This window comes from Halictus rubicundus, chromosome 10 (genome assembly GCF_050948215.1).
Source record: "Halictus rubicundus isolate RS-2024b chromosome 10, iyHalRubi1_principal, whole genome shotgun sequence".
Taxonomy (NCBI): Eukaryota; Metazoa; Arthropoda; class Insecta; order Hymenoptera; family Halictidae; genus Halictus; species Halictus rubicundus.
The window spans coordinates 5,011,488-5,035,527 of record NC_135158.1 but is presented as its reverse complement, the minus strand read 5'-3'; the positions used below and the strand labels follow the sequence as shown (position 1 = coordinate 5,035,527).

The 24,040-nt window shown below is 36.3% G+C and overlaps 4 protein-coding genes across 10 annotated transcripts; 1 reads left to right on the top strand and 3 right to left on the bottom strand.

Annotated features, from left to right (window-relative positions):
- Positions 1-216: 216 nt before the first annotated feature.
- On the bottom strand, positions 217-2,014 carry LOC143358067 (uncharacterized). Its single transcript, XM_076794939.1, has 4 exons — positions 1,770-2,014; positions 1,485-1,701; positions 534-1,397; positions 217-463 (listed from the first exon to the last, which is right to left on the bottom strand). Exons 1-4 carry the CDS (start codon positions 2,012-2,014, stop codon positions 227-229), a joined length of 1,563 nt encoding a protein of 520 aa, XP_076651054.1. The 3' UTR covers positions 217-226.
- Positions 2,015-2,066: 52 nt separating this feature from the next.
- Positions 2,067-3,895, bottom strand: LOC143358069 (oxysterol-binding protein-related protein 11). Its single transcript, XM_076794942.1, has 2 exons — positions 3,492-3,895; positions 2,067-3,313 (listed from the first exon to the last, which is right to left on the bottom strand). Exons 1-2 carry the CDS (start codon positions 3,724-3,726, stop codon positions 2,961-2,963), a joined length of 588 nt encoding a protein of 195 aa, XP_076651057.1. The 5' UTR covers positions 3,727-3,895; the 3' UTR covers positions 2,067-2,960.
- Positions 3,896-3,984: 89 nt separating this feature from the next.
- Vret (vreteno) lies at positions 3,985-9,932 on the bottom strand. 2 transcript variants are annotated; one of them, XM_076794934.1, is made up of 15 exons: positions 9,518-9,932; positions 9,155-9,212; positions 8,713-8,978; positions 8,426-8,611; positions 8,232-8,364; positions 7,974-8,140; positions 6,573-7,898; positions 6,057-6,273; positions 5,804-5,971; positions 5,585-5,693; positions 5,331-5,518; positions 5,021-5,255; positions 4,778-4,944; positions 4,467-4,707; positions 3,985-4,398 (listed from the first exon to the last, which is right to left on the bottom strand). In XM_076794934.1, exons 1-15 carry the CDS (start codon positions 9,568-9,570, stop codon positions 4,211-4,213), a joined length of 3,702 nt encoding a protein of 1,233 aa, XP_076651049.1. In that variant the 5' UTR covers positions 9,571-9,932; the 3' UTR covers positions 3,985-4,210. The 2 variants fall into 2 exon arrangements, with proteins under 2 accessions (XP_076651049.1, XP_076651050.1); XM_076794935.1 differs by having other exon boundaries at positions 9,155-9,209.
- Positions 9,933-10,032: 100 nt separating this feature from the next.
- Mbc (dedicator of cytokinesis protein myoblast city) lies at positions 10,033-24,030 on the top strand. Of its 6 annotated transcripts, none has more exons than XM_076794929.1 (22): positions 10,037-10,485; positions 11,031-11,272; positions 11,437-12,182; positions 12,596-12,752; positions 12,837-13,007; positions 13,279-13,659; positions 13,854-14,069; positions 14,143-14,465; positions 14,637-14,985; positions 15,954-16,052; positions 16,312-16,502; positions 16,580-16,930; positions 16,998-17,274; positions 17,347-17,594; positions 17,677-17,808; positions 17,887-18,166; positions 18,402-18,625; positions 18,730-19,336; positions 19,819-19,928; positions 20,465-20,572; positions 21,256-21,514; positions 22,079-24,030. In XM_076794929.1, the coding sequence occupies exons 1-22, from the start codon at positions 10,437-10,439 to the stop codon at positions 22,541-22,543; spliced, it is 5,985 nt and encodes a 1,994-aa protein (XP_076651044.1). In that variant the 5' UTR covers positions 10,037-10,436; the 3' UTR covers positions 22,544-24,030. The 6 variants fall into 6 exon arrangements, with proteins under 6 accessions (XP_076651048.1, XP_076651047.1, XP_076651044.1 ...); XM_076794927.1 differs by having other exon boundaries at positions 20,447-20,572; XM_076794933.1 differs by lacking the exons at positions 21,256-21,514; positions 22,079-24,030 and adding an exon at positions 20,748-20,999 and having other exon boundaries at positions 10,033-10,485.
- Positions 24,031-24,040: the final 10 nt, after the last annotated feature.

Here is a 24,040-nt window from a genome sequence, read left to right as displayed (position 1 = left end):
CGAAACAACAAGCGTCCAGCGGACTATTGCTGTTGTATCCGAAGTAGTCTTACAGCCAGTGAAATATAATTTTATACGTATATAGATATAAATACATTAGCATTGTGATAATCGTGTATCAAATTTTTATATCGAATTGTAATCTAGTTTTTAATTTTTTATTATGACTATAATAAATAGTTTTGTTACTTTCTTACATTATGCACACACATATACATATAAGTTGTTACACGCCTAACTGTTCACGCGTGCCGTACTCATTCAATTGAATGCCTAATGTGCGCAATGATAATGAGTTTGGTAGCGGTGCAATATGTTGTGGCGACACGATGGTGGGAATTTCGAGGCTTGCTACACTTCGTCGCATCCTTATTTCGGTACTGTTTTCTCCTTGAGCATGCAGAACCCATTCCCAGGAATTTGATCCCGTCGCGCACGAGATCCAGAGAGCTTCCTCTTCGTACTGTACATTGGCAATTCATAGTACCGTTTCCTTATAACAGCGGGTTAAATAACAATAGAAAAGAATATACCTGCAAGAAAAAAAGTTCGCCAGCATAATGTAATATGTAAACAGCATTAGTACCAAATGGAAGTGGCAACGGAATCTGTACAGGAACAGAATAGAAATGAACGTGTGGAACTTCGTGAACTCTACTCAAGTGTTCCAACACCAAGTCAGGTGTAATAACATCTCTACAGCCACTTTGCCTTCGGAAAGGACATACTATTTGTGTAGAAGACACAGACTCCACGGAATCTTTCCAAACGGGTCTCGGAGGCATGCTGGACATTAAACTGGCAGTACTAGACATTCTGCCGGCAGCGCTTGATATTCTATCCGTAGCATCGGTTTGCAAAGACTCGTTGATGACATCTTTCATCGTTTCTTTCGATAATTCTCCTGTGCTCGCAGACTTTGTACGATCGCACAATCTCAAACGATCCTTGAATTTCAAACTGTTGGTCGACGCTTCGGTTGTGTTGAATACTTCTTTGGAAACTGTTGCCAAATTGTCCGCCGAAGCAGCTTTCTCTACTCCGCCAAAGAATAATTTAGACAATAGCGTGTGACGCGCTTTCAAAATCGCGCCATTACTCTTCGATTTGTCCGTTGACCCAATTTTTCTGTTACTTTTGCCAAAGAGCCGATCTTGAAGGGTCCAACCTTGGTATTCTATATTATTGCAGGGATCGTCTGTTATCTGAAAAGCGTCTCGAAATACCTTGTGAAGTTTGTCCGCGAGCAAGCATCTACCTTGACCTAATCTGACTCGGCAAACTGGGCAACGAGATGTCCTTGGCCTGCATCCTACACAAATAATATGCCCGTGAACGCATTGAGAGACTGGGGGCGTTGAACTCTCCAAACAAATTGGACATTCTAGAGCCTTCACCTGAGCATATATAATGATTTCATTAAGAGCAGCATAACGTTATGATACTTAAACGAAGAAGTTATATATTTGAAGATATTTATTTACAACTCCAGACACTGCATTTACGAGTTTATTTGCTATGTCAGGCAGAGGTCCCTTTATAGCTACTCCTGCTTCTGCTTTTTCGTCTTCTTCGTTAATATATCTCCAAACAAACAGATTTATATTTTGTTTTTGATGCTGGTGAATGAATGTTGCAACGTCTTTTATTTTTAATCCTATTAAATCCTGCCCATCGATATTCACTAAACAATCACCAGCTCTGAAACAGAACAAGCAGACTCGTTTAAATTAACTAACTTTCTTTATTTCAATTTCATTCAGTCTTACCTAAGACCGCCTGCATCCGCGAGGCTTCCGGTATCGACGCAGCTCACCCAAGGATAAGGATCCCATTTTGATTTTGTGAGATGGAATCCACAAGCTTTGGCTTCCTTAACATTTTGTAACTTCACACAAATTTTTCTCGTGATCGACGCTACGTTTGATCGACATTTTTCGTCTAATAAAGGTGTTACGAATACTTGTACACCTGCTGCTTCGGTCAACAATTCTGGACTAGGTGTAATAGACATATTTGTTTCAAAATCGTTTTTATTTTAAGAGTATTTTTTCACTTAATTTTAGGTAACATTTCGAATAATCGTTGACATTACATATAATGTTAACTTAGAACACAGAACACCGTTTTCCAAAGTAAGATAGAAATGTTTTTGTGCCATTTTGCATATCTCTATCTGTAGTCATAATTATGCTAACGAGGACACTAGCTGGAGTTCGATATTAGAAGAGTGATTAACTGTGATCTTTCCATGGACCATGCCATGTTCAAACTGATCAAATCTGGTCTTTGAGTAAAGTAAAAGTCAAGCTGCTGCTACTTGTTCACCTTCACCTAATTCCATGACCTTGACACTTGTCGTGAGATGAGAAACTGTAGCTTCTGTAGCTTCTCTTACATTTTAAAGATATCAACACTATATCAAAGAAACTAATTTTTCAGTGAACAATACAAATGTGTTTCACTTTTCAATACCTATATTTTAATAACAAATTTTTCTTGGCAGCAATGACCAGTGAATGCATATAAACATATGTTCGTTTGTCTTTATTAGTACACCTACTTGCATGGAATAATTACAATTATCCATTCGAGTTTCATCAAAATTCCAAAAAATGGAATTATACCAGTTTCTATATTTATTGCAAATTCGCTCTTTGCATTAATACGAAGGCTATGAATTCTCGTATGTTTAAAGTATAAAGTTCCTTAGAGATCTTCAATATGGTAAATGTATTATGCTTAAGTCTTAGAAATAACATGATAATTCTTTATCTATGTACTATTTGGTAAGAAGGCAAACTCTCCCATAACTTCGAATTGGAAGAACATACAGTTGGATTGTCGATATAAGAAGTTTAAAATATATTATGCTGGAAATAATTGAAATGCATCTGATACGTATAGATAACATGTCGCTAGGAGTCTTTGTTCGATGATAATAACATTCTCAGTAGAAGCTACTGATACAGTATATTCAAGCATTGACTCAATGTGTGTAACGTGGTATGTGCTGTGGCTTTAAGAACTAGTAGGTCAGGGTCCAGGTTTAAGCTCGAATTCTCGATAGTTTGTGCTAACGCGTGATTATGTTTCTCTACTTTGCTCAATTGTTCCTGACAATTAGCGAAAGCATCTAAAACTTCTAACTTAGCCACTGGATTCCTATTAGTGTTGGTCGAGTGTTCTCTGGGAGGCAGAGGAGGATGACTGCTGGCTATCGCCCTGGTATACATTTCTGTGACAGCCCGTAATTTGTCTACCCACTCTTGACGAGCACGGGCATCGGTAGCTCTCAATTTGATCATGTCACCTAAATTCGTTACAGAGATATTTATATTGCAAGAATGTAAAATGAAAGAAATATACATAATTTATTAACAGTATCCAAGCAGCAATTATTAACAGTGAAGATACGAATCTTTCATACGTTTGTACAAGTACTTTTGCATATAAACAATGACACGACACGAATTAATATATTAACATACCTGTGGCGGAATTGACAGTGAATGTATTGGAATCTTCGTCACTCGGTGCAATCACTGCACCCGCTAAGTATATTGAGCATCTTGGTCGTTGATTCTTTTCGGATTCACTAAGAAAATAATGCAGTTCACCCGTTTCGGGACTTAGGATAAACCAACGGTACTGCCAGCCTTTCATGGCATTAGTATATTTATGTAATAAACCCTCGTAAGGGTGCCTTATTTGAACGTTCATCATTTATTGTTTCTATTGTTTGGAAGCCTCGTAGTGTTTAAATTCGACAGTTGCGTATAGCAATCTGTCACATCGAAACTGTCATATCAAGAAAGGTTAGTCAGGTGTCTTTACATTAGGTTAGAATGAAACGTAAATAACGCGCGGCGATAATGGGGAATACATACATACATATGCAGTACAGGATAAAACGAAATATATTCAATCATATAAACATTTATTGTGTTTTATTACAGTTATAGTACTTCGATGGTAACAAAGTTCTATGAAGTATAATAAAATATATATTTAGAACGGTAATTAAAAGACTTAAAAAAATAAATTTGTTCCATGTAGCTAATGAAAATGTTCCCTTCATAGTGTTAAATCTTTAGGAGAACAAAACTACATTCGTAAAATACTAACTGAACATTTTAAATGATACTTTTCATGACTTTAGTCTTTTTCTTTTTCCAAGGAGCCGAACCCCCGAACAGCGTAGTATCTTTTATTGCGGTACTAGACCTTCTTGAATTAATTGATCTCGAACCGATGGTATCTCCACGGTATAATATCCATCGTCTTCGTCGCATTCAACGACCTTTAATTTAACGCGAGTATTGACCTGAATCAATTCCGAAAGCCTCTTCTCAATTTCCGGTGAATATTCTTTTTTGTCGTTGGTAGGAGCTAAATCTAGATAAGAGTGAGTTGTTATTGCAGAGTATTTTCAATGAATGCACATACATGTACCATATACTTACTGACGACATTGCAAATGTTTGCAATTGCATTAGGAGTTATAAAATCTTTTGGCATAAGCCGTATATTCTTATGAGGAACTAGTTCGAGATTTCCATAGTCAACGAAAAAAATGGAACTCGACCCAGCCGTTTCGGTACGACGATAACAAATAGCACGATTCCACGCATTATCAAAATGAGCTAAGCACAGTTCATTGTCACGAGGAATATAATACTCGGATTTTTCGCAATATTCAGCCATCTAGAATGCACGTAAAAATTAATGTACAATATTACTATAACAAAATTGAATGAATTCTTATAAAAGTTACCATTTTGGGCATCACATCAAATATATGAGACATTAGCTCATAATCCATAGGACACATAGAATAAGTGTAACCATCTTGAATAGCATATAATACAATTGCGTCCACAACATCGCCTACTGCTCCTATGGTCGCAATATTTAAATCGGTTTTCATGTAACACTTTGTATCTGTAATAAATTGCAGTTTTATACTACAGTGGCACGACGATCGTTTTGAAATTGATTGACATTCTTTTATAATTACCTTCCTTCTCTGATTTATTCCAAGTTGGTACCAGCATTTCGCTTATGGTTTTATTAATACACTCCCCGCTAAGTGTTGTAAGGTAAACACCATCTTTCGACGGTATACCTTCAAAGACGCAGGTCAAAGCAATTTCTGCACTTACTAAGTGGCCGAGGTATTCGTTTATCTCTTTAGTCATAGGAACATCTTGAGGTACATTTTTCAAAACGACCTTGCTCGTACAAGATCGTAGCTTGTAAAATATTTCCCGTATTAATATGTTTCACTGAATATGATACTGTTATACAAGTATTAGATCGTAACAAACCTGTTTCAACTCGTCGCTCAGGATCTTAAGTTTTTTTAAATTTGTAACCTCCGTGTTACCAAAATCAACATATGAAATCGCAATTTTGTTGCCCTCTACTTTCGTAACAATCGCACGGTAGTAATTGTCATCTGCATAATGTGCTATTACCATTTGTCCAACAACTGGTGGCTCACTTAACGGCGAACCTAACACAACAACGCAATGTATTAATTTGTTACAAGGGGAAAGTTATTATGAAATATTTCGTATACCGGATTGTGCATGTTTTGCAACACTTTGCATAACATGATGGTAGTGCTTTGTGTCTTCGCTAGATCGAACAAACATAGCCACATGGCTTCGGTAAGCAGTCAGGAACACCTATTGCAACCATCAGAGATTTTAACAGCGCAATGCACCGTGAAACATATTGAACGATAAGTTTCCATAATTGTCATTCATGTTACTTAAACAGATATTAACGTTCGCACCTCAGACTTATTATTTAATGTAGCGTATTGCAGCCCTTTTTGTTCAGGCGCTGGCGTCCATGGCTTCACAACAGCCATCACTTCTCCAGCCTCCTCATCGTTGATTTTTATTTCAATTTCGTTTTGATTTTTGCGTGCCAACACTTCGAACTCGGGATGCATTTTCTCCTATAAATAACATTGAAAGATTCGACACAAAATAACGTGCAAACGATATTTCATAGAGTCATACAACATATGTCCATAAACTTACAGCAAACTTTTTTTTGGAATCAATTATCTTGCACTTGGCACCAAAAGCACAAATGTCCAAGAAATTGTCAGGACATGGCACGATTTCAACAACTTCTGTAATACTAGCATCATCTATTACAGCTATTTTTCGGGGTTCTTCCAGCGATAAAACATATCCCCTAACCCACTCTTCGTAGTTGACCGTCTTACCACATACTAAATCTCCTATCTGTGGTCTACAAATACAACAATTTTATTAATCAACTTACTCTACCATATGCTGTGATGCCGCGAATATTATTAACTATTTGCACTTGGAACTATTTTAACTCGAAATCAAACATTTCTTCTGACCTAGAATATTTTCATTCTATACATATGAAACTGATGCAGTTTACTCATACAATACTTAAACGTTTAGTAATTTATTAAATGTAAATCAATTTAATAATGTAAAAAATATTTTTAATAATGATATAGCAATTTTTAGTGACCACTGTAAGTTGCCACTCGAGTGCTAAGGGTTAATACTGACCTGTGATTGGAATTTTTTCCTGCCTGGTTACACACATCAGTCAAATGCTGGAAAAGTTTTTCATAGTTGGAAATCGCCTTATTTGGTAATAATGTGACGCTATAAACGTGACTGCTCAACTCTGCGTGTATCTCGATAACACCTGAATCCCCAACAGATAAAGTTTTCACTACGCTTTCTGGTTTTTGAGTAGTTGCAGTCTTTTTGGAGTCATTTCCCACAGGACTTGCTGTTCTTTTAGACTGCAACGCTTTTAACACTGCAGTGGGAACTCCTTTGTGTGCTAAGTTTTGAACTTCTGGCATTGCAATTCCATTTTTTTCAGACTGTACTGTAGGTGCATCATTCTCTCCTTGAACTTCCACGTTGATCACTTTATTCTCATCAATGGATATCATTTTGACGCTTATTACATCTTCGTAATCGAGATTTCTATGCTTTTTAAGTGCTTTCTCAGATAAACGAATTCTAACAGCATAACTCGGAATATCTATCAGTTGAGGAATTTTCCGGAAATCCGGTTCATTCACGACTTCGTCGTTACCAAAATCGATGTAATGCACAGTTACAGGATCTAATGATTTTACTAATGCTCTGTGCCATAAGCATTCATACTGGACTGCATAGATTTCTCCGACAATTGGTTTTATTTTCTTCGCATCTTCCACCACACGCTGCAAATTGGTCATTAATTCAATGATCTCGTCATTGTCTTCTAATTTCTGAACCCAATATTCACGTCCATCGTTTATAATTATTTTTACGTCGGTAAACTTTGACTTTGACAACAAAATTTGGTTCGAGAAAGCAATATCTTTTTCCATTTTAGTCACATCTTTTACGCCGAAATTTTGTCGTTTCTTAGCTTCGAAACTGTCCGACTTTTTGTGATCTATTGTTTTATCAGAAGATGGAAGAGAATCATGGGATTTTTTAAACGATGTGTTAATATAATCATTAATAGCTTGGTTACCGTGGTTTTTGTTACCACGTAATTTATTCATTCTATCATTTGTACTTTGTATGGGAGTACTTTTAAACTTATCCGTTTGGTTCAGAGGTATATTACATTGATCAGTACTCTCAAAAACGTCTGATTGGTTCGAATATTTTATATCATTCATTTTAGGTTTTGCAGTTGTGTCAATTATGTCTTGTTTGTTTGGATCACAGCTTGACACATCATTATTTTGTGATGCTGTAGTAAATTGTGATTTTTTCGGTCGACGAAGAGGTAATTGAACAGAAGAAATACTTCTACTGTGGGTTTGTTCTTCATTATGGTTTTGTGACATATGCACAGACTTCACTGCAGCTACCAAAGCTCTGAAAATAACGTTAAAATAAATAAATAAAGCTCATTAAATATTAACAACGATCGATATCTTTGAACATACTTACGGAACAGATTGACATTCTATTTTATGTTGTGGCCAATCAGCAACTTGGCAGTTCTTACTACAGTAAAAAGTGTGACATGTCTCGCAACTGAACTTCGTTATTTTTCCACATTCTTTGCATTTACCAACTACATTTTCCAGGGTGTCATTACCGTATTCATAGAAACCCTATTAAATTAAACACCTATGACTCGTATCTCTTATTTTATTTATTAATACTAAAGTTACTATGGGTGTTTCTATCAATATTTCTACTCACTGAGGCCCGTTTTTCATAGACATTACTAATATAATTTGAAATTTTAGGATTTGGTTGAGGAATCTCGTACATTGTATAGCCACGTCCAAGGGACACGTGTCTTTTACCATTTTGTGATGTGGTCAACTGACCTCTACAATGTTTTTATGAAAATTATTACCTGTGCATACATAGTATAAATGTTTCAATAATACCTTGTCCATAATGAATTTGTATTTTGGTAGGGCCCTGGATTTTCGTATGGATTATAAGTGTAATGATCAGTAGGATAATTGTATAATAAATCATTATCTACTGTGTAATTGTAGCTGGGTAATCCCACATTCGGTTCTATGGTTTTGAATACATCCATAGGACGTCCACGTCCGATTGTTTGTATGCTGTACCTAATTTGTATCAATGTATTGTACATAATTTATTTATTTAATTTGTATGTTACTATTACACATGTACTAATGAAAAAACATAAACAGATACTTACAAAGGTCTGCCCATACAATTATTTTCTTGTTTGATACTGTATCTATTGTCTTCGTGAACAGGGGCTTTTATGAACTTCATATCCTTAGATCCTCTTTCTCTGCTTAACGATACTTTCAAACGCAAAGGGGGTACATTGTTCAAATCTTTGATGGCATTTTGAGCTTCATGGCACGTGCCATATGTAATATAACCCCAGGCAACATTTGATCGATAAAAATGTCCAATGACTTTACCATAGTGATTAAAAATTTGCAAGAAACCATGCTTGAAAGGTAAAAATACAAAGTAAATGTTATTTATTAAACTCTACATAAGAAGTACTGTTTGCAATATATTTTAATAAATTATGTAGAGTGAAATTTTTAAGCTTATACGGATTTAACAATAATCAATTGACACAAAGCATTACAAAATTTATTTGAACAATCGCGCTTACATACCTCGTCCAATTCTTCAGGTAAATTCGTCACATACAGTGTGAACTCTGCGCTAGTACTGCTTTCCAAACAAAAATATTTTTACGTATAGAAACATGCTAATGATAATAACAATAACAATATATATATAAATATGTTAACTTCATTCGAAAAAAGCTGAGAATAACAAGCTAACAATTATAGAAACGAAAATTGTTTACTCGAGCAACACGTTACTGAAAGACAACACGTTTTGAATTATGTATGTATAATGAAAGTAAGATGTGGAAGTAAGAAACAACTAAAACCGAAAAACGTTTAAATGGATATTAAAATAACATTATGCTTTTAAATTGATTGGTGATAACAATTTACTTTGATTCTTACCTGCCGTTTGCCGGTGAATCTTCTGTTAGTACACTGGGCTCGTAATACGCCATCCTGTATTCTACGAAGACCAGTCAATTGCGAACAAAAGCTTTAAAAGGACTATAAAAATATGTATTTCGACCAGCAGTAAGCGTTACGTTTATTACACACTAAAAGAGATTCGAAACAATTGAATTCACAACAGAAAGCTAAGTTGGTTACCACTATTCAGGTTCAAACCAAAAGCACACCTCGTTTGCCCTGTCGTCAATGAAGTGTACTTTCCGTACTAGGTTTATACTGTGTATAGTTTACGATACCTAAGGCGGATATGTAAGTATGAATTGTGAAGAAAGAAAAGAATGCGATAAAAAACCGGTGACATTCTGAATAGAAACAAGTATCAATAGAATTGCGTCTTATTTAGTAGTAAGAGACGTACGTACAAAAACATGTTGCCATTACAAAGGGGAAATATATATTAAGGACATGTTTGTAATTTTTATTTTATTCGATAAAAAATATATAAAGACTACGCGTATTATATACAATGATAAATTATGCTTTTGGTAGCGATTGGAAATATATTTATTGATTGTGTAAATACGTTCATGTAATATATGTATTTTGTTCATTCCAGTGAAACAAAATTAATTTAAAAGATACACGAAGTATACCATATTCATTCTTCCCGGTTTTTCGCAAAGAAAAATGCATGCAACGCTGGAGCATCTATGTATAAGCAGAGATATGGTTTATGGTGTATTTAGCTTCATCCGTGTTTCCATCACTGTGATAATATTCAGACAGTAGCATCGTGTTTCGCTGCGTATAGTTGTATTAGATGTCAAGATAAAAAGTATCGTATTTTACTCGCACGACAAACGTGCCCATCGAAATGTAATTAGTGTACATACATTGTTATAGTTAATTACCCATGAGAATGACAATGGCATGGGCGAAGGTTAAAGGACATTTCGGAGTGGGTAAGTAATAATTCGTAGAATATTATTAATTTCGCCTTTGTAAGCTCGAACATCCTGGGAGGTGCCCGAGTCTGATAAAATTTTAGCTCTTGTTTAACGCGTCAATCAATGGCTTTTAAGAATTTTCCCATCAGTGTTTCATTGTTCTTTTGTTCGAATCGAGATATAGTCAGTTTATTTCCTCCGTTGGAAATTGTTTAATTGACTCATGGGTATCGTCGGAACGATTTATAACGTCAGTAATATTATCGTTTGCATAATAATTACATGACATGTATACCGCCTTTGTTAGTCGTTTATTCTCTTAGTAATCCTTTTATCATATCAACGGATTCGTTGAACGTTAATTTTTCTTATTTATATACGATAAAATGGTTAGCAGTCTGTATTATCTTGTTTGTTAGCCATAATCGATAACATTTTATTTTGTGTTGCACATCTGTGTTAGTGTTATCATTCTTGTCGTTCGAATATGTTCAAGTATTAAAATCTGACACACATTAAATGTGATATTTAAGTGTACCTAATTATCTATTATTACACAGCCATTGATAACTTTGCGTACGAGTCCCCCCATGTTATACAATTAACAGTTGGGGAAGTGGTACATATATCGGGGGAGTGCGGAGACTGGTACTGTGGACGAAGCAGAATTAATGGGACATGTGGGATCTTCCCAAAATCCTACGTACATATCGTAGAAGAATCAAAGACTAAAGATTGTCTCATAGATGAAATCACTAATGTTTTGAGAGAATGGGGGCATCATTGGAAGCATCTATATGTGGTATGTGCAATAAAATGAAATACTAGTAAGCAGCACGATCGTACTGTTTTCTGAACTGTTTTTGAATTGTTCAACATGAAATCTGAACAGCAAGATTGCACTGTGTATTACTAAAATGTTTAATAAAAGGGATTTTATGAATAATTGTCCATATATGTTTATAGACTCATTCGGACCACTTCTTATACATGAAACAGCAACTTTTAGAATTGATAGAATACAGAAGCAAAATTTTAAGTGGCACATTGACAGTGGATGAGTTGAAAGATATGAAAAGATTGGCAACAGCTAGGATCGATACTGGCAATCAATTATTGGGCCTAGATATGGTTGTTCGGGATGATCAGGGAAATGTCCTTAATCCTGAAGAAACAAGTACGATTCAGTTGTATTATCATCACGAAACAGCTGCTGAAAGAATAAGAAAGGCAGCTAACGATATGAAAAAGAAATCTTCAAAGCCACAAGCACCTGTCTATTCACATATCTTCTTTGTCAGCGTAAGAAATTTTGTATGTAAAATGACCGAAGATGTAGAGTTATTATTGACACTTTACGACGGTCGTGAAATGAAAGCAATTACCGAGAACTATGTGGTTTCATGGAGCAAGGAAGGATTAGCCAGGGACATAGATCAGCTTCACAATCTTCGAGTTCTATTTACTGACCTGGGTTCTCGTGACCTGGCCAGGGATAAAGTTTATTTAGTTTGTTATGTAATTAGGGTGGGTGGTATGGAAGCTAAAGATATTGACCACAGACGCTCGAGCGTTTCACAGGCCAATCAGAAAACCAAAAGCACTGAAAATATGAGAAGACCTTTTGGTGTAGCAGCGATGGATATCACTTCGTACATTACTGGCAAACTTGAAGGTGATTCAGATCATCATCACTTCATTCCATTTGTACAGTAAGCATAAAATTTTATTCTAAGACAAAGTTCCAGTTGTTAAAGTGTTAAAGGGCTATTCTGATTTTTCAAAAAGCTCTGTAATTTGACTTCAAAATACGGCTATTTTGTGAATAATCAAGGATTTTTATTTCTTTTGGTTTGGACTATAACTACTCATAACTTCATAATAATTAATAAACAACTTCATTTTTTTGTTTTGGATCAGTGAAAAGACCAGTAAATGTAAATACAAAATCTCAATACAACAGGATCAATAGTTCCTCCGAAAAAGGTTTCCTACAATTTCCTGCAAAAACGACCTTGGAAACCAGAATACTCTCTTTATTCAAATTTTAAATGTATTTGTAGGAACTTCCTTATGAATACAACTTGGTTAGATCTGTTTTGTTGGTGTTGCTTGTTTCTTTCAGATGTTGTGAGAAAGAGAGCTTAGATGGCACGTTACGAAGAATCCTTTCCCAAAAAGAAGTGAGCATTCAAAAAAGTGCTAATGGCAATAGTGGCAGCTTTACTGGTGGTCAGGGATTGTGGGCTAGCTTGAAGTTACTCAAAGGAGATCCGAAACAAGTAAATAGGACTTCAAGTACTACAAATTATGATTCCATCGCACACTTTTCGAAAATGCTTACATAAAGTTTTAATATAATATAGGTGCGAGATGAAAATCCTCATTTAGTACTCGGTAACGTTGCTATTGCGAGGAAGATGGGCTTTCCAGAAGTTATCTTACCGGGTGACGTGAGAAACGACTTGTATCTCACCTTGATTAGTGGCGAATTCAATAAAGGGTCGAAGTCTACCGACAAGAATGTGGAAGTAACGGTTAGTATTATTTTGCAACAATTATGACTAAACTGCGGATTTATAAGCAGAATAAAAATTGTCTGATTCTGTTGCAAGAAACAGGAGTCACTGTGAAATTGCCTCCTTTTTTTAATTATTTTGAAAGGTCAAAGGTGGATGTATCCCCATTCATCAATTCTTTTAATCTTTGCGCTGTTTAAAACTATAGCTGTTCAATTTTGTTATAAATGCATAAAATCCGCAGTCTAATCTGCACTTTCTCATCTATTATCATTTTATATTTTGGTAGGTTAAAGTATGCAATGAATATGGTACTCCAATACCAGGTGTTATGACTTTGGGTGGCGGAGCATCACCAATTGACGAGTATCGTAGTGTTATTTATTATCACGAAGATAAGCCAAGATGGTGTGAAACATTCAAAATTGCTATACCCATTGAAGAATTCAAACAAGCCCATTTGAAATTCACATTCAAGCATCGCAGTTCGAACGAGGCGAAAGATAAAACTGAGAAACCTTTCGCCTTAAGTTACGTGAAACTGATGCAACGTAATGGGACCACATTGCAAGACACACAGCACGAATTGCTAGTGTATAAACTAGACCAAAAGAAATATGAGGATGTTGATACCTCGTATTTAAAGCTCCCATCGACTAGGGGTGAATTGGTAAGAAAACTTTCAATTTAACGTTTAAATACCAATTAGAAAAACATTTAACACTAAGTTTACGGAACGCGCTTTAATACTTTTTTAATTTATGATTACTGGGATTGTAAAGATTTGGCTAAAAATTTGGATAAACACATTCCTGTTATTTTTATAAAGTAATGTAAAATTTTATAAAGTATCGTATCTTTCAGGTTGAACTAAATGTTGAAAAGAAACCAACGATAGGGGCTCTTAGTTTAAGTACTAAGGACAGTTTTCTCATAGCGACTAATATTTGTTCAACGAAACTAACGCAAAATGTAGATTTGCTAGGTTTATTGAATTGGGCATCGCATAACACGGATTTAAAAGAATCTTTGGCTGCCTTGATGAAAGTCGACGGTGAAGAAGTCGTTAAGTTTTTACAGGTATACAAATTCGGTACGATACTTGGCTAAAATTTATACTCGTCATTTCATGTTGCATTACGTCTTTTTACAGGATGTTTTGGATGCTTTATTTAATATACTGATGAGTAATTCGGACAGCGATGTGTATGACGATATGGTGTTCGAATGTTTGTTGTACATTATCGGTTTAGTGTCTGATAGAAAGTATCAACACTTCCAACCAGTATTAGATTTATACATTTCTGAGAGCTTCTCCGCGACACTCGCTTATAAAAAGTTAATTGCAGTATTACGTAAGCGTATAGATAATGCCAATAATAATGATGGCCAAGGGCGTGATATACTTCTTAAAACGATGAAAAGTCTTCAATATTGTATGAGATTCGTGGTTGAATCTCGTCTTCTATTTACCGAGTATGTTCTCCTCTTCGTTGATATTGTAAATTCTTTTAATTAGGTCTGTTACTATCCGGATATCCGAGCATCCGGATTTCGAGTTATAATGAGTAATCCGAATACTCTATCCAGATAGTAAGAGCGCTACTTTTAATCATTTCATTCATTGAAGCATTATTATTGTGATAGATTGAACCAAGACGAAGAAGAATTTTCTCAGACCTTAACGGAGCTATTGAAATCGATAGTTGAGCTCATGAGACACGAAACTGATAGTACCTTATTGGTACAAGGGGCGTGTCTTAAATATTTACCAACTACCATACCTCATTTATTGCGAGTATACAGTGGCAAACAGTTGAGCACAATATTAAGCGATTTACTGGTTACTCTGCCAACTGGGAGACTGACCAAACAGAAAATGATGACAGTGAACGATATCGTTCACAGTCCTCTCTTTTTAAATGCAGAATGTAGAGCAATTTTATTGCCTAGGATTACTATTTTGGTTCGAGATTTACTGGAATCTAAAGAGGAGGTAAGATCTACTGTGAAATTTTGTTAAATTGTACATTATGAAGATCCATTACTGAAAAAAAAAAATGGAATATTCATGTTACTCATTAAAGTGCATTGCGTATCGTGTATCGATTATTACTATACAATGGGGAATGTTTTCGAGTACAGAACACTTTTCTGAGTAACGTGATATATTCTTGTTGAAGTTTCGTTCATGTTAATACCAGTGTGATGTAACAACGCTTAGAGCCAGGTATGCGTGTCTTGTGTTCGAGGCAATTGCGATTTCTTCGTGTCGCCTGTATGTCGATTGTCGTAATGAAAATGTGAGCGGAGCTTTTTCACTTGCATTTCAAACTTTCCTATGTAACTCGTGATAATTAATCGGTACCACTATTCGTGCTTTCCGTGCAGCCTGACCATCCTCTCGCCACGCATCTTTCTTGTGAACCTTATATCATTCTTCAAAACACATTCTCCATAATGACAACTCGTCTAAGAGCATGAGGAACGAAGCATTCATCTCTGTTCTTGACATAGCATGAGCTCATCGAATAAAATGACACCAGAGTTACTGCTTACTCAAAAACCTTCACGAAATGTCTTGATCTTTGTACATCTTCTCTTTTCATTTTGTTCTGATCAGATGTCACGAAAAGAAAAAACACACACAAACACATGTATCATCGGGAGTAATGATCACGAGTGTTGGACTCATCGAATGGACATCGCAAAGACAACCTTTATATTGTTTCTTACATTTAGTGTAGTGCGATTCCCCTACAACTGTTCTATTGCTTTTGGGGGCACTGCGGTTTTATTTGCATGCTGTCTATGATACAACTCATCTCTTAGGTGGTGGTTAGACATTGAAGTTATAATTGTAATATTATTTTTCCCGTGTAAACTGGCATTATATTCTGACTAACATAGGGTTGTTTCATTTTTTTTGTGTTTGGTTTGGTTTTGGTTATTGGCCTAAAAAAGGGGCTGTCAAGTACAACTGGAAAAAGCGTGGCGAAGGTAGCCAGGCTGCTTGGTGAGAATCGACATCGACTCGAACAGCACCGCGGCTACTCCGAAGAGGTAATTGCTGAGATATATACGTGGCGAGTTAAAAAGTGCGACATTTATTTTGGATTATTGGCACGATGATTGCTAAATGACATGAGAACTGTACTGATAACTACGTAGGATAAGTATTTCATGTTAGACCTTCCAGGATTGCTGATTATCGGTTACATTTAATTCTACCTTTTATCTCATGATTAAGTTTTCGCAAGAGTATTTCGGATGTAACCGCCAAAGGATGCTAAGGGCACGTTTCTGTCTTGTGTTTCTGTAGGTTGAATTGTGTGTCAGGATTTTATCTGACATATTGGAATTAACATTTAGGAAAGATATAGGAAGCACGATGCAGGATGTAAAAGACATCATGCTCACAGCCATGCGAACTATTATACAATCAGTTATATCCATGGACAGAGAAAATTCGCTAGTTGGAAATCTGGTTTCGGTCATGCTGGCAATATTCAGGTAAAAAAGAAAACAAATCACGTAATATAATATGAAATATACCTACATATATAATTAATTAACATAATGTATTCTAGACAAATGACTCAACATCATTACGAGATTTATATAAAACACTTTGGGTACAAGTGCGACATGCTCGATTTCCTCATGGAGATATTGTTGGTGTTCAAAGATTTAGTTTCAAGGAGCGTGTTCCCGAGCGATTGGTGCGACATGATCATGCTTCAAAACAGCATAATTTTGAAGTCGCTACGTTTCTTCTCCGGCACTATCAGAGACTATTTCTTCACTGATTTCGAGCAGCAGGCTTGGTCGAATTTTTTCCATTGTGCAATCGCGTTTTTGACCCAGCCTGCTCTGCAGCTCGAAACGTTCACATCGACGAAACTCAATCGCATTGTCTTGCGTTACAATGATATGCGCAGGTAAACGCGTACACCACGCTTTATTTACTTCAACGCGATTGTCGAGATTCTAATACTCCTATTGCAGAGAGACAGCTTTCGAGATACGCTCGATGTGGTTCAATTTGGGGCAATATAAAATATTGTTCGTTCCTGCGCTGGTAGGAGCGATACTAGAAATGGCGTTAATTCCAGAGAGCGAGTTAAGGAAGGCAACTATACCCATATTTTTTGATATGATGCAGTGCGAGTATTATAGTTCACGCATTGTCGAAGGGTACGGCGACACGAAAAGGGACGCTACTCATATAAAAGCAAATTTTACAGACTACGAAAACGAAATGATTGCGAAATTGGATATATTGGTAGGATCTGATAAATATAACTTTTTATTCTGTCAGTCGACTGTGCACCACATTCTCACAATATTCCCATAGGTCGAGGGTGGAAGAGGGGATGAACAGTTTCAAACCCTTTGGACACAAGTGATGAGCGATCTTTGCGAGAATCATTCGACCCTGCGGGAGCAAGGTTTACGTTTCGTCGACACGATATATAAACTGATGGAGCGATTGTTGCAGTACCGCGACGTCATCCACTCGGAGTCTCAGGAACATAGAATGTTGTGTATCGTGAATCTTCTCGAATTTTACTCGGACATAAATAGGAAAGAGATGTATATCAGGTACGAACGGTGTCAATATTTTGTTGGTAATCAGTAGTGCTAACGCTTTTACCACTAAAAAAATGTACATTTTATCTCGCAGGTATGTAAATAAGCTTTGCGAATTGCACCTGGAGTGTGATAATTACACTGAAGCAGCGTACTCGTTGAAACTGCACAGTCAATTATTAGCGTGGAGCGATCAATCGTTGCCGCCTCTATTAAGATCGCACAGGTACTAACATCGAATCAACAAGTTCATAGCATCGTTTCGAATTCTTCAGCTATTAAAGAACATAATCTTTCTAAACAGATATTTGGCTTGTCAAACGCATCGTGAATTGAAAGAAGCATTGTATAACGACATGATCCATTACTTTGATAAGGGCAAGATGTGGGAGTGCGCGCTGGCCGTGTGCAAAGAGCTAGTCGCGCAATACGAGGAAGAAACGTTCGATTACTTACAGCTTTCTATGTTGTTGCAACGTATGGCTAAGTTTTACGATGCTATAGTGAAACAACTGCGACCCGAACCGGAATATTTTAGGGTTGCATATTATGGTCGCGGCCATCCTGCGTTTTTACAAAACAAGGTAATGTAATGGATATCGCTTAGGGTTGAAAGTCAATTGGCGTAGTGAGTTACAGTGACTCACAATAACATTCGGACACTATTTAAAGGAGAATAAATCTTTTATAAGTGAACGGAAACGTCTTGAATTTTTAAAAAAAGTTAGAACAATTAGTTCACTACATAACGTGAAAAAGAAATTTTGAAAAAATTGCAATTGGTCTTTTATTTGAATTATATCTCGATATTTGTTTCAGGTATTCATTTACCGTGGAAGAGAGTACGAGAGATTAAGTGATTTCTGCTCGCGAACGTTAAATCAGCTGCCGAACGCGGAACAAATGAACAGACTGTCTCCACCCACCCCAGAGATACTGCAGTCTAAACATCAGTATGTGCAAATAAATAAAGTGGATCCCCTAATGGATGAGAAGAGGCATCGACTCAGTGGGAAGCCCATAACAGCGGAAGCCGTTCTCAGGTATAGACGTTAGTTTCGATAAAGGGATTCCAAACAAATTGAACGTCCGATTTATTCATATCATTTCTACAGAATAATGCATAATGATTTTACTTGCGCACCAGGTACCACAGGGTGAACGACGTCCAACGTTTTCGATTTTCAAGGCCGGCGCCGAAAAAGGACATACTCTCAGCTATGTCGAACTCCGGTGACAAAGAGAAGGAGACCACTACTAACAATGAATTCGCTTCGCTATGGTTGGAAAGGACGGTGTTAGTTACAAGCTATCCCTTGCCAGGCATTCTGAGATGCTTCCCTGTTACATCCAGCGAGACTTATTATGTCAGCCCCCTTCGTAACGCAATAGAAACGATGGAAGCTACGAACACTGTGCTGAGAGATTTAATTATAGCGCACAAAGCGGACCGCACTCTTCCACTGAACCCTCTCAGTTTGAAATTGAACGGAATACTGGACCCAGCGGTAATGGGTGGCATAGATAACTATGAGAAAGCTTTCCTCAACCCTGAGTATCGTGATTCTCATCCAGAAGAGAATTCCGATCTTCACAAGTTAGAAGGATTAATTGCCGATCAGATACCGTTGTTGAACATTGGTGTGCAGTTGCACAAAACACGCGCTCCCCCTGAATTGTCACTGCTCCATCAACATCTGGAACATTGTTTCGCAGCCATGCGAAGCCAAGTTGAAGCCAAATACGGAAAGAGGGTAAGTCCAGGGAATTACCTGCAAAACAGTCAGCTACCCTCCGAATTCCGATATTTTGAACAACTTTTTCCTGTACACATTAACGGTTGTCTCGCTTAGTTTCCGAGATATTCGCGAAAAACTATCGGTACCACTACAGTGAATTCTGCCTATACTTATGCGTCTGTACCACCGCATGTGTTAATATTGGTGGCCGGTTGCTGGCCACTTCAAAACCAAGGATACAGCTTAAAGGTGCCGTGTACAACTACAAAAAATGTCAGTCATTACAGCAGACTATGTGTAAGCAGACGATACATACTAACGCGTCCGCTGTCCCAGATGAACAAGTATAGGCAAAATTCACTGTAGTGGTACCGATTGTTTTTCGCCATTATCTATACAAAGGAAAAAGTTGTTGAAAATGTTTCAAAATCGGAGGGTAGGTAACTGTTCTGCAGGTTTTCTTGGTTCTTTTTTCAATGTACATATTATTATTGCAGACTTGCGACTTACAACTCGAGAATTTGTCTCAAATTGTTACCATGCGAAGGCCGCAGACGTCAAGGGGAGACAATCATCGTCTATCCGAGTCGAACATAACAAATTCAGAGTGAGTAATATTCGCGACTTGATTCTCGCAGCCGTCATTCGCTGTTACATATCGCAACTATTCGTACTAACACTAATTTCGTTTAATGTGCTATCGTGATCATTAGCTTTGGTACGGGTTTATGAACAATATGTGTTTTTAAAATCAATTCTTGTATTATATTGTGAATACTCATACGCATGTAAATACGAGGAAATTCGAGTACATTCATCATACAGGAATGAAGGAGGACGCATTGTATAGAGTAAATCTCGAGACACAGTCGTTTAAATATTTTCAATGTGGATTTTAAAGTAAAAAGAAATGTATGTAAGCAAAATTGCATAGTGACAAGACGAGCCATTTTGTTCATCGTGGTTATTTTCTAAATTACAAGTATTGACCAATTAATTCTGTTAATGTTTTTCCCATTTTTAAATGTTGATATTTTTGCGAGGGCGTTGTACTTCTCTTTTTATTAGGGTTTCTTTATTTCTCGTTATAACGTTATGTGGTTACTTTGTAATTATCTCGTTCAGCTGTGGAACTCACTCCAGGGTATCCTCTCTTACAAGATCCCAAGTTGCAACGTTCAAGTCGCTCGCAACATTCAATTTTAACAACAGTACACCGTCATCCGGTGCTCAGAACGTCAGTTTATCAAGGTAAAGACACCACAACACGTGATAGAGTTGTTCTAATGACGATTATGATATACTTTCTATTACTTTCTGCTGTCTCTAATACTTCTCTGTCACATTTCCTATTAACATCTTTCAAAGTTATATACATATATTTATTACAAGAATGAATATTAGAACGATGTATATATGATTTCAGGAATTTTGCTGTTGGGCCTGATAAACACAATCTCCTACTATCCTTCCTTCGCACTTAGCATTTTTTTATGTACACACTCACGTGAATATGCATGTTCTAATTTCTTTTAACTTATTGCTTAATTATTTTCACATATTGTGGCTAACATATATATTGTATGTATGCATTCAATTGCTTTGTTTTTACTATACTATTTGAATTTGGTAGTAGAAATAAGAAATAAGTACTGAAAGCCACATATGTACATATATGTTCAGTTCACTTCTACTTTCCTACTACTCTATTTTCTACTTGCATGGTACTTTTTGGTATAATTTGTTTTTGTCATCATTTTTTGTCCCTGGATTAAGCACCTTCGATACAGACTGGTTATACCCGCTAAATAGGTAAATAGTAAATTATTCGTGAAGACACTAACACTAGTGCTGATACCAATCATTTGATCTTCCTACTAGTAAGCAATTAACGTACCAATGTTTTGTATGTGACACGTGTCATTGTTACACAGAAACGCATCGATACGTTCACACATCTTGTCTACGGCCTCTCTGCAGAAGGCACTCGGAAGCCCAAGTCCAGGGACAAATAAGAAAAAGGATTCGAAGCGTAGAAGCTCACGGAAAAGTGATTCTTCCACCGCGACGAAAAACGATCAACCAACCAGTCAGTGGTATACTACACCGGAAGTGTCGCAAAGTACATCAACCCCTATCACACCATTAATATCCAGTTTTCCCACGACACCAATATTCGAACTTCGTCAAGAGGTAATACAAGCGTTACGTTACTTACACAAATAACAGAGTTAGGCATCGTTCAATATAAATCGTTTATTCGACTAACTGATTAACGCTTGCAATACAAATTAGTTTATAGTTCTGGGCCCTAATGTTAGCTCGCGGCGAAGAGAATCGCAATTGTTAATTGTTGATTGCATTATACAGGATGAGTCATTTAACTGTACCACCTAAATTTAGTCATTACCTACTCGTTACATACAAAAAAGTTTCAAACGAAAGATATTCGACATCGAATGAGTCATACAATGTGATACTTAATTTTATTGATGTTCTAGCCTTTCATAGAGACATAAAGGTGACCTTGAGTTTTCCTCTAATAAAAAAATTAAAATATAAACAGACTAATTATTACGTTGTATGTATCGGTTAATGTCTAACAACTTTTGTTTGAAACATTTTTTTAAGAAACAAGTAGGTTACGAGTAAATTTTTAGGCGACACAGTTAAGTATACTTACCTAGTATACTGCTCAACTCTAAACGATAAACTGACCTGCTGTAGTGGCTAAAATAGAGTTTTTTTTTTATGCAGCTAACACCTAAACGTCCCTTGAGATCGGAGATAGAGAAAGAGAGGAGAATAAGTAATCGGTTGTCCGGCCAATCTCAACATTACTTAAGAAACATAAATAACGGGATGGACTCGAGTAGTTTAGGAAAAGGAAATAGGGATAGCGTCGGCACGACAGATAGCACGGCGTCCGAGGACGATCCGCCGCCGCCATTGCCCGTGAAAATGCGTGAAGCCGATTATTGTAATCTTCCGGACGAGTTGCCTGCTTCCCATTGTGGAACGGGTAGTTTGAATAACTTGAACAGACCTTTAGGGCATTGGTCGAAGAACAAACTACCAACGCCAACAGACGATCTTGACGTTCAGACGAAACCGCCTACACCGCCACCGAAACCAAAAAGACCGCCTTACAATTTTAACAAGTCCATGCTTTCTACCGGTGATACAGATAATAACTTTAGTCAAGATCCGTCCGTAACTTGACATAGATTCTTCTCATGATCATTATTCTTGCCAGTAATACTGAGCACCGTGGTGTAATAATAATAATAATATTTATAGGATCGTTTTATCCCGAACAGCGTATCGAACAACGTCGAAGCTGAGTGTATGTTCTGTGTTCCACAGAGTATTGTTATCGATACAGAACGAAAGAGGATTTAGAATGCTATTAATTGATAAGAATTCAAATAGCACGCGGTAAAATTAATTTGTTCATTCGGTCAGGAGTTATAGAAAATTGATTCGACAGTTTTCCTACGAGATCGGTATATCAGAGTACGTTGGAGAAACTTCCATATAATGCTAGGTCTATCCTATACCTGCTCTCTGTGATTTCACAGTGGATAGGTAGAAAGTTACCATTTCTGTTTCTTGTATAAATAAGAAAGCGTTTACTAATGCCGCCAGTAACCAACAAATTACGTAAAGTTATAATGCTCTTTATATATGAATGTTAGTTGAGCTTTGCCTTTATTCCATCCAAGTGAGGAACTTTCGAACAAATTATGTACATCACTGATAGGTTCGTGACAAAAATATGCGATTGTTCGTGGAAGCATATTTCTAGCATCTGTACAATTTGGTCACTTTACAAACATATCTATAAAGCGAAAGATTAAGATATTCTCCTTAATTTGAGTGTTAAATTACGTAGTGCACGTATTTAAAGAATCAATGCCATCGATATGAAAATTGTTTCATTCGTGAAAAACTTCATCCTTCGTAAAATATACATATAAAATATGCATAATACAATAATTAGAGGCTGATATTACCATTTTTACTGCGTATTTTTATAAATTTTGATATTAGGCGTTTACACTATCTCTTCCCCACAGTAACACCTTTTTAGAACAAATTTTACTGTTACTGTTGTTAGTATTTTCTACTGTTTTACTATATCGAATATGGAAAATTCGAAAGAGCTATTTTTAAAGTGCAAAAATATTTTTGGCGTCTACCGGCTTTTGATGCTCAACTGTATATCGGAAATCCGTTTCATCCATATTTATATAAAACTAAATGTTGTCAATACATAACTACGACCTAAGCATTACCGATTTATTGTGATTTAGTAATATAAGATAAGAATTCATGTTTTTTTATATCGATTGACGACAAGATATTCATAGTCTTGCAAATGTTGAATTATTTAATATATTGGAATATAATTTTATAGCTCTTAAGTATAAAAATCATTGAAGCATCGATTCTGTACGTGGGAGATAATTGATTGATCATGATTGAATTTATAATGTTTATTTATTGTACTGCTGTACGATACCATTAGAAACAAGAATAACAAATTTTAATAGAACTATACGAACAAGTTATGAAGCACTATGTTATGTAATAGGAGAAATGTAATACCACAGTTTTAATTGCAATTCTCGTGTGAGTCTCATGCCAAAGAGATTAGTGCTTTATTTATGTAATTTGTTAATAAATGGTATGTATCAGTTGAACAATGTTATACAA